We start from the raw sequence: 10,810 nt of genomic DNA, 5'->3' as shown, positions 1-10,810 counted from the left end.
AAGTACATCCTGACCATATGGTGTGGGCTGTAAACCAAGACACTCAGCAAAGCCTGTCTACCCTGTTCCTCCCTCCAATCTCTGGGCACATTAAGAAGGGAGCCATAGGGTGCTACTTTGTGAATGCCTCATGTCAACTAATAATAAGGTGAGTGAAACCCAGGGATATCCTGGAGGAAGAGGATTAAGGGGACAAAAGATCAGAAATTTTTGTCATCACCAGATGTCAAAATATGCTGTTTTCCTAGCTTTTCAATCCTTCCTGGGTATCCATCTAGTGACCCATTTAACCCATCACCACATCTGTTCACCCTTCCAAGTACCTCTGAAATGTGTCCCCTCTCCCATTGCATCACCTCAACTGAAATGACCACCATTGTGTGTTTGATTACTCTCTACCTTCACACAGCAGACGAGAACTATTGGAAATGACAAATTTGAACACATCACCTCCCTGCTTAAACGTCTTCTTGTTTATGATAAACACTCAACTGCTCAACCTGGTTTATTGGGACATTACCTGGTTGGCCTTTACTGTACTCTCTAACCTCACTTCAACCTCATTTTCTGGACCTTGTAATTATGCATCTGTCCACAAGCTTTTTTTTTTTATTCCTATAATAAGCCAAACTTGCTTCTGCCTTGGGGTCTTTGCACAGGTAGTACCCTGTGCTTGGATTAGTCTTCTCCCAATTCCTTTTTATCTGGTCAACTGATACTCATCCTTTATTTAGCAGTTTAGTCACCACTTCCTCTTCATGTATGAGTCATCACACTCCTCTCCCCCAGAACTAGGTCAGGCTGAGGTTTTATATTTATATGAGTGACTATTTGATTCTCTTTCCCATAAGATTTATAAGCTCTAGAGACAATATTCATCTTTCACTCACCATTGTATTCCCAGCTTTCAACATTCAACCTGGCAATGGAGGCATGAATACATTTTTGTTGACTGAGTACATAGGGATTTTTGTTATTTGCCAAGAGAGGAGTATGGTATACCAAGGAATTCACAGTCCTAAGAGCCCTGGGTTCAAATCCTGATTCTGCCAATTTCTTATCAGGTGACCTTCACAAGTTTATTTGCTTTTCTAAGCTTTAATTTTCTTAGCAGTAAAATGGACATATTTACATGGCAACGTGGAGGTTAAAGACACTATGTGCCGACTGGGCATTCAGGAAGTTCTCAGAAAACTACAGACCTCAGAGCAGCAGCAGCATTATTATTGCTTTCATACAATTTGGAGACAATGGGGTAGAAAGTACTCTGGTGAGGCTATAGGCTCCGCAGGAAGAAGTGACAGATTACTCATACCCAAAAGGAAACAGTAACATTTTTTATTAAATATTACAGTGGATCAAAAAGTACAAAATATCTCTTGCCTGCTATGTGATTGGGAAACTATTGGCACATAATACAGTATCAAAAGCAGTAATAAGTACAATTTGGAAAACATACAAAATTGAGTGTTTATAGTTGGCTCAGCATTTTTCTGGTAGTGTTTAAACTAATGCAAAGGTTACTCAATAACCTCTCCATTGGGAAACTATATAATATCACTGGGCCATGTTGCTATATACAAATAATCACCATACAGAGCAGAGGTTACATAGCTGGAATCACCAAAAGTATACAATATTTACAACACAGGAAAATTTAAAAAAGTATAAACAGCCAAGAGATTATGCTGCTATTCTTCAGACATATTTCAACCGTGGGGAGACAAGCAGAATATCAAATACATCAACAGCCAACACTGGAATTTAAGTGCTCAAGATAATCATTGCAATGGTGTGGGTCTCACCAGGGCAAACTTGTTCCCATTTCTCTTTAAAATTGGGACAAGAGTAAAACTGGACCAGATGGGACTTGGCTGACCATCACCAAATGTGACTTTGTGGGACACAAGTGAAGAGAAATAAATGGTTCTCTTTGAAGGCACACTACATAAAATATTTTTGTAGGATCACCTCGAAATTTCCATCAGACACACCAACACAGTGAAATACAGTACTTGAGAATTCATGCACCAGGTCAGAAAGTTGTAAAGTCAACATTGAGTTTTAACAAACCCTTCTGTATATGCCCTGATAAACAAGTGAACTTAAGAGCTTCTAGCTAGTAAATAAATAAGTCAGTCCTGTGGCAAATACTACAAGTTCCAATCACTTAGTAGGAGAATACTTAATTCTGAAACTCAGTTGGGCTGTTTTTACTTTCTTTTTTTTTTTTTCTTCTTTTTTTTTAATGTTGAGTTGCCAAAAGTTAAACCAGAAGTTGCATGGAAAGGCTTTTAAAAAATATTATTTAGAATCTCTAAATCTCCAGTAAATCACAGACTTAGTGCATTTTGAATTGCAACATTTCTTGGAAGCCGCACTCAGTAAATAGATTTATGACTCCGTTGCCAATTAGATCCCAGTTTCCCTTACAGGACTACCAATAACAATGGTTTGATTGCACAAAGAAAGGCTTGTGCAATTCCATTCAATAATAAGGCCCCTTGAACTCAAACAATGCAAACAAAGCCCTATTTAAGACTTTTTAAAATGTAGTTCTCAGCCAATGAAGAATTCAATGGTCTTTTTGAAAGATTTCCAAGATCTCTGTTTGGGAGTTTTAAAACAAATAACACACTGCTTCTGTTGGGAATGTATGCCCCCATTTCTCTTTATTTGTCCTGATGTTTTGCCGAGGGTATGAGCTTCCTCAGACAGAAACAGTGAGTCTCCTCTTGGAAGAGATGAGAAAAACAAAAGCTGGACTATGTTAACATTGTTTGAAAATGGTGTGATCGAATTCCAACATGATGAAACCAGACTGAAATCATCCCAGTGGAGAAAACAAATGCCCCATATTGCAAATGGATAGGTGAGCTCCACCAGAGACAGACAGCCCCTCATTCTCTTTGAGAAACAAACTCGTAGAAACCATGTATGATCTAGCTCGTGTCTGCTGCAGAAACACTGGAGTTTGCTCTGTCTTCCATGTCCTCTGATTCTGTGACCATTCAGTCTAGTGCAACTTTCTTATATCGGTCCTGGCTAGCATTTGCCAGCTGGAATTGAGATATTTTCCCCCCTCTATCTTGTGCAATAGCAGGATAATCTGCACTCACACATTTATAATCTAAATTCTACTAGCCTATCTATGGTTCTATTAAATATATATATATATATTATTCCACAGGAAGGTAAATAATTAATTGAAGCAAATGGAACTCTTAACACTAGATGTCTACATTCTTTCGTTTCCACCTTTGGATATTACGTATGTTACATGGAATATTTGGCTTCGTATCATGGAGACATTTCAATACAAATGTACAGCATGCATGGCTTCGTTTAAGAGCCGAGGTTTCATTGTTTACCAGTTTTGATTATTTTTGCAGTCGAGTTACTTATTTAGAAGTTGAAAATTGTCATCAGTTTTCATAGAATTAAATATCTCAGAGGTAAAAAGACTTGATTAACTATGGTTCTAATGTCTACTGGTAGTGTTGGGGGAAGGGAGGGGTGGCTGGGAGTTCGTCAAAGCATTCCTATCGGCAGGGACGGGACCTGGAAAAGAAAATCACTCTCTGTATCGATGGACTTTTTACACACTCCGAAAATGCATTCTCCTTGATGTTACATCTTGACAGCAAAGGGAAGAGAGTGGCGAGAATGACAGCATACATTCTCCACACTTTTTGACTGCTTGAATAACCTGACCATTTCTTCCCAGCACTATAATGGATTAGGAGGCAGGCTGTCCTGCCCGGCTGTTACAGACACAACACCAGCCACTGTATGTGCATGCATGCACCTAAAACTCACAGCCAAGAAACCCAAAGAGGGTGACTTTCTTTCAAAATGGGTAATCCAGTATGCCAATTATCCCCAAAGATGTGGCCTGCAGGGTTCTTCCTGGGAACGAGAGACCCACTTGAGGAAGGCAAAGTGACTACTTATTCCTCCAAAGACCACGGCCCAGGAAGGCCCCTGGCGCGGGGGCCTCCAGCCACTCATTTTCTTCTAGAGAGTTGAGCTCCATGCTCTTCCCACCCCGTGCCCGGACTGCTTAAAGGGATCAGGGCCAACATTAATGTAAATCATTTTGGCTCCTGTTCTAATTTCTGAAATTCCTAAAATATCTGTGCAGCCCACAAGTATGTCCTCGAGACTCTGTTGTTATTCGGCAGCTTGCTGCCAGTGAGGTTTTTGTTTTTATGATTCCTCTGGTATGTAGGACAGTTTCACAGCCTAGATAAGGTAAGTACAATGCTCGATATTTTCACATAGCCCAATACTTCAAAGCAAAGCATTTGGTCGGGGAAGCAGTGTATAAGCTCTTTCAACTAGGCCATTTATGAGGAACAAAGTCCATGGGTTGTGGATCTGCAAAGGAACGTGCTTAGCACTACGGTGTGCTCAACTGTTTCTTTTTCATTTGTTCCACTAGAATCAGTTGCTTCAATTTGTAAACAATAACTTTACCACCTAAAGCTGCTCAAAATGATAAGATGTGGAAAAAAATTACAAACACACATCAACAACTAGGACAGTCGGTCAGCCTTTAAAACAAAACAAAATAAAACAAAACACCTGCAAATAAAAGCGATACTGTTTAATTAAAAAAAAAAAAGGGGGACAAGAAGGAACCAGGAGAAAATGGAACTACCTGTATATATAAATTAAGAGAGCAAACAGTGATACGGGTAGTCTTAAGAAGCAAATATATACAGTCATTTTAACAGTGTTTACTTCTCTGGATTGTTTAATAGTGTCAAAATGAAAGATCTATTGACGTTTCACTATACATTGCATTGATTCAACCTTGGAGAGTTTTACAAAAACAGGGGCTTCCCTTGGCATATGTTTGCCAGTCTTCCTTGCCCCTTCCTTTGAAATGCCTGCTCCTTTTTTTTTTTTTTTTTTTGGCCAGATTGATTCCTGACCATTGGAACTCAGACTGGGTCTTCTAAGTTCTTCCTGATACACATAAATCCCCTCACAGAACCCCCATGTGGAGTGAACCCTCTGGGATGCAAGGACATCTGTGTTGGAAGGAACTCAAGACTGACCAGCCAAGGCTGGTGCCGTCCCAGAAAAATCCGGTATGTTCACCTCCCCGCTTGGCCGCTTTGGCTGGAACTAATCTTACCCCCAGATTAGAAGAAATACTGACTTCTAATTCTATAAGCCATCACCCCCAGGGCTAGGGCTGAAGCTCTTCTAGCCACGCCATTTGGGATGCTGGGGCAGAGCTGGGCTTACAATTTTGTACTGGGGTGTACGGACGACAGCTGAGAAGATGGGAAGGCAGCTTGAGGATTTATAGCAGCTAAAGGGTAAATGCTGTTGTGCAAAAGGTCCCCATACGAACTTCCTACAGGTGCGGCTGCAGCCAAGTGTCTGTACAGCTGCTGAGAATTTGTCGGCGATGTAAAAATTCCTCTTTGCATCACAAGCGAGTGGAAAGCCAGGGGCTGCATGAGTGGAGAAAGCACAGTCTGGTTTTTCAAGTACTGCAGAGAATGAGAATACCCTGCCGGGAGCCTGGAGTTGAGGCCTGAGTTACAGAGGCTCCCAGAATACAAACCTGGGAAGATAGGGGAGGAGAGGGGGACCTTGTGGCCTTCCGATGTGCCCCCAGAATGCCCACCGTGCGTGGCCTTACTGCCTTCGCTCTCCTGCTCACAGGCCTTCTCCTTCCCAGAGACCTCCTTGGACGGGTCCAGGGGTGACACTGCCCGGGCCTTTTTCCCAGCGATCACAAGGTCCAAATCCTCCAGGCTGCGCTTTATTGGACGTGCCGCACCAATGTTCTGGGGGCTCATTTTCCGGTGCAGGATAGGGTGGACCATGCCCTCCATCTTCCTGAAATTCTCCAGTCTCATGTGGTGAGGTTTTCCCGACCTTGAGAGAGCTTCGGGGTATTTTTTAGGAGCCGACATGGTCATGGGGGATACCCGACAGGCTTTGGGGTGACAGTCTCGACTGTGGCTGTTGGTGACCTGGAACTGGGAGATGCCTTTGCTCTCCTGGGGCCCCGCAGCCGAGTGGGCCAGGCCTAGGACCTTGCCGGTGGGTTTGTGTGGGTTCTTGGGGAGGCTCAGATCTGTGGGCTGGTCATCTGTGGTGGCTTCTGCTGCAGCCGACTTTTTGTCTTGCAGATGTAGAGACGAGAGATAGTTCACATGGAGCTTTTCTTGGTGTTTGTGGGAAGAAAAAGAATTATTTTCTAATTCTCTGTACATGTCCCTGCAGGGATATTTGGATGTCTGTTCATTGTGAAGATGGTGCTCGGTGTGTCTGTAGAGGCTGTGGAGGTGAGGTGACGAGTAGAAATCGGCCAGGAAGCTGGGCATGTGGGAGTGGGGCAGTGCCCTCTTCTCCAGTAGTTTCTCCTTGCCCTCCTGAATTTCTTGCTTCAGGACATAGGCGTCAGCAAGGGGGCTGAGGTGGTGCTTGGAGAAGCTGCAGCGGTGGGGATCCGATCGACTCAGTTTGTCATGCTTAAAAATGTCGTTGATGCTCTTCCTGTCCTCAGAGGGCTTGCTCCTGAAACTCTGCACATGCTGAATCACTGACGGCCGGTTGACTGCCGTGTGGTCAGGGCCTTGGCCGTGGTGGGCCTGGGACAAACCCGAACACAGGTCGTCCCTCGCAATCAGTTTCTTTTTGCTGATCAAAGGGGGTGGAGAGCCGTAGGGGTAGCTGCTGGAGAGGCTGGCTCCACTTACTTGGGACAGAAGTTTTTTCTTGGCCAGCGGGGACATGATGCCTGGGTTGCCCCTGGAGTAGAGCAGGGGTGTGTAGTTGAGTCCATGGTTCTCGTTCATGGGCCCGGTCAGGTCTTTATCTTTGAACATGTCAAACGACTGGACCACAAGGACCTTCGGGGTCTGCTTTAGTGCATTGTGGATGTCGTCGCTGCCCAGCTGGTCCACCTTCACAGTGCAGTTGGCGATGTAATTTGCCATGGCGGGCACTTTGTCATCATCCGCCTCGCTCTGGTTTGCCGGCGGTGGCTGCGTGGTGGGGAAGCCAGGGAAGGACGAGTCTTGGAGTTCATTGTCAGGGCTCTCTGTAAAGCAGCAGGGCTTGTGTTCTGGGTTGGAGTCCACAAGAGCACTGGGAGAAGTGAGAGACTGTTTGCCAGCCCCGGGGTCCCTTTCGGAGGCCGAAGAGGCACTTGGGAGGGAAGGTACAGGCCCCTTCTCTCCTGCCTCCTCTGTTACCTTCTCACTGTTGGCACCTTGGTCTGTTTCCTTGTCTTTTTCTGGGTCCACTGTGGACACCAGGGGCCTCGCTGCAAAATCCTGGTACCCTTCCATTTTTTTCTTCATGTCTGCTGCTGGCAGAGGCTCAGTGATGCTTTTCTGGTTTAAAGTCTCTTGCTCCTTCTCTTGCTCTGATGAAACCTGATAAAATATTGCAAAGCAGTCAGAAGGAAGCCAAATGCACCGACACATTTTGCCATGAACTAAATTATTACACACAGCAGTTTTTCTTGAAAACAGGCTTGTCAATCAGCTCATGGAATTTCTGTAAAGCTTTATCACTCTCCGATAACAGCTCTAAACAAAGAAATTTAAATTACAGAAACATCAGGGGAACTATGCATATTTACTTTATGAGACACTTATCAACATATCAAAGTGTTATATACTGATGGTATACAATCATATCACTCCTTGATTCTTATATACAGTTTAATTCTGAGGTTGTCTTCTTGTCAAATCAATCAATTATCCAAATGGGTTTTAAATTACATGTTGTGCTTTATGACACTTTGGAAATTTTTTTAAAACATCTCTCTTTCAAAAATCTAACCATAGCCATGTCAACACAAACAAACTTATTGTATACCTCCTTGCTTCTCTTTGAGAGAGCACATCTTGTCTTACTGTGTCCATTTGGAGGCATAAAATAAGCAATGCTTAAGTGCTGGTAATTTCTAATCAGTGCCGTGTGACATGCAGATAAGCTAAAATATTGAAAAATGATGCAGATGCAACATTAACCTGTCTACCTAAGGGACAGGAGGACTCTAAGTCCTTGTAGGCTGCAGCAAACTACATTCTGTCAAAATGCAGGCAGTGAGTGCTGATACAAATGCAGCTTTTCTGTTCATTGAAATAGATTCTAGTCAGTGAGAGGGATGCTCTTTATGTGTCCCTATTGACAGAGGTTGTGGGCATAATTTGACCCATTCATTGCATCATGTAGCTCTGTGCAAACTTTGACCTTGGAATGTCATTTTAACTTTCCATCTGTGACTCAGCTGACTGACAAGCTCTTTCAAAACTTCTGTCATTCTGCCCTGCCATGTCTTAGTGGAGTACAGCCCCAAAGCAATTGTCTTGAACTGGTCTTTTCTCCTACCTCCATCTCATCCCACGAACACTGTTCTTCCTTGTTAAGAAAGGAAGTTTAACCACATCAGCATTTTCCCATAAGACTGAGGATGCTGGTGGAAGGATTCATAGGAACAAAACTTTTAAGGAATCATACCTATTTAATAAGATATTTCTCCTTAAATCCACTTAGATACTTATTTTTTTTTAAAGGATGTATTATAGGCCTGACCTGTGGTGGCGCAGTGGATAAAGCATCAACCTGGAAACGCTGAGGTCACCGGTTCGAAACCCTGGGCTTGCCTGGTCAAGGCACATATGGGAGTTGATGCCTCCTGCTCCTCCCCCTGTCTCTCTCTCCTCTCTCTCTCTCTCTCTCTCTCTCTCTCTCTTTCCTCTCTAAAATGAATAAATAAAATAAAAAATTAAAAAAAAAAAAAAGGATGTAGGCCCTGGCCGGTTGGCTCAGCGGTAGAGCGTCAGCCTAGCGTGCGGAGGACCCAGTTTCGATTCCCAGCCAGGGCACACAGGAGAAGCGCCCATTTGCTTCTCCACCCCTCTGCCACGCTTTCCTCTCTGTCTCTCTCTTCCCCTCCCGCAGCCAAGGCTCCATTGGAGCAAAGATGGCCCGGGCGCTGGGGATGGCTCTGTGGCCTCTGCCCCAGGTGCTAGAGTGGCTCTGGTCGCAACATGGTGATGCCCAGGATGGGCAGAGCGTCGCCCCTGGTGGGCGTGCCGGGTGGATCCCGGTCGGGTGCATGCGGGAGTCTGTCTGACTGTCTCTCCCTGTTTCCAGCTTCAGAAAAAATGAAAAAACAAAAACAAAAACAAAAACCAAAAAAAATAAAATAAATAAATAAAAGGATGTATTATACTTAAGAGGCTTGAGTGCCATCTTTTTTTTTGTACTGCCTTTTCAAGTGTAAATATCATTACTTGTTCTACATTAACAATCATCATTCGTCTCGAGCTTTTACAGTACATAAAAATACAGAAAAAATAAGTACAGCAAGGAAAAAAGGCAAATTGCATTTAAATGTTAGTTTCTGATGGGACTGTAGCTTGAAGTGGATGATAGGGAACACTCAGTTCCGCAGAAGTTTCTATGACCTAGGCACTCAGTTACATGAAGTTCTGTGCTTTTGGTTGTAAAATAGGTTTAGGAGATCTGTGAAACCTAGGCAGTAAAAGGTAAAGTATGCCTTTTCTAGGATGGAATTTTATGATTTGCCTTTAGTTTGTTAAATACTATCTTCCCACCAGGTACCTTGCAATCCAATGACCTGAAGCCTGGCTTTGACCATAAGGGCTTTATAAGCCCTCTCTCCATTGAGTTCACTGATTGATATTGAAAACATCAAAAATTAAAAAAAAATGACAATAATAAAATCCTAACAGAAAATTTCAGACATATAATCAGTGAGAAGAAATATAGCTGGTTAATAACATGGGTATATGTTGGAAGTGGGGAACAATTCTTACTATAAGGTCAACCTTGAAAAGGGTGTGAGATTCCAGGTAGTTTAGTCCAGTGGTCCCCAACCCCCGGGCTGCGGACCACTACCAGTCCGTGGGCCATTTGGTACTGGTCCGCAGAGAAAGAATAAATACCTTACGTTACTTCTATTTTATTTATATTTAAGTCTGAATGATGTTTTATTTTTAAAAAATGACCAGATTCCCTCTGTTACATCCGTCTAAGACTCACTCTTGACGCTTGTCTCAGTCGCGTGATACATTTATCCGTCCCATCCTAAAGGCTGGTCTGTGAAAATATTTTCTGACATTAAACAGGTCTGTGGCCCAAAAAAGGTTGGGGAACACTGGTTTAATTATTTTTTTGTATTTTTCTGAAGTTGGAAACGGGAAGGCAGTCAGACAGACTCCCGCATGTGCCCGACCGGGATCCACCGGCATGCCCACCAGGGGGCGATGCTCTGCCCATATGGGGCGTTGCTCTGTTGCAATCAGAGCCATTCTAGCACCTGAGGCAGAGGCCATGGAGCCATCCTCAGGGCCCTGGGCCAACTTTGCTCCAATGGAGCCTTGGCTGCGGGAGGGGAAGAGAGAGACAGAGAGGAAGGAGAGGGGGAGGGGTGGAGAAGCAGATGGGCGCTTCTCCTGTGTGCCCTGGCCGGGAATCGAACCCAGGACTCCTTCACGCCAGGCCGACGCTCTACCACTGAGCCAACCAGCCAGGGCCTAGGGACCACTGGTTTAGATAACTTGATCATAATAACCTTTGACACTCAAAATACTGACAGCTCCCTAAAGGAAACTGTTGGGACCTATAGGAAAAAGAAAGCCTTAAGACTTTAAGGGTTTCTACGGACTGCAGGACCTCTGTCTCTACTCCAGACAATGGTCAACTCCTAAGCTGATGGGCTCAGGGCATGGGCTGGGGATTCCTTCTACAACTTACAAACCACCCATTTAAACTTCATCCCTAAAGTGGAGCTATTCAA

General features: G+C 43.9%; 1 protein-coding gene across 2 annotated transcripts in view; it reads right to left on the bottom strand.

The window, feature by feature from the left end:
• Window positions 1–1,323: 1,323 nt before the first annotated feature.
• The window catches only part of ARID5B (AT-rich interaction domain 5B), a 197,371-nt gene continuing 187,884 nt past the window's right edge, over window positions 1,324–10,810 (bottom strand). For both annotated transcript variants that reach the window (XM_066244205.1, XM_066244206.1), the window contains one exon: window positions 1,324–7,409. In XM_066244205.1, coding sequence (XP_066100302.1) covers window positions 5,256–7,409 — 2,154 coding nt within the window. In that variant the 3' untranslated portion in view covers window positions 1,324–5,255. The remainder of the gene's footprint in view (window positions 7,410–10,810) is intronic.

The sequence above is a fragment of the Saccopteryx bilineata genome, chromosome 9 (genome assembly GCF_036850765.1).
Source record: "Saccopteryx bilineata isolate mSacBil1 chromosome 9, mSacBil1_pri_phased_curated, whole genome shotgun sequence".
In the NCBI taxonomy this organism is placed as follows: Eukaryota; Metazoa; Chordata; class Mammalia; order Chiroptera; family Emballonuridae; genus Saccopteryx; species Saccopteryx bilineata.
The sequence above is the reverse complement of the archived record's forward strand: the minus strand, read 5'-3'. Positions and strand labels throughout refer to the sequence as shown.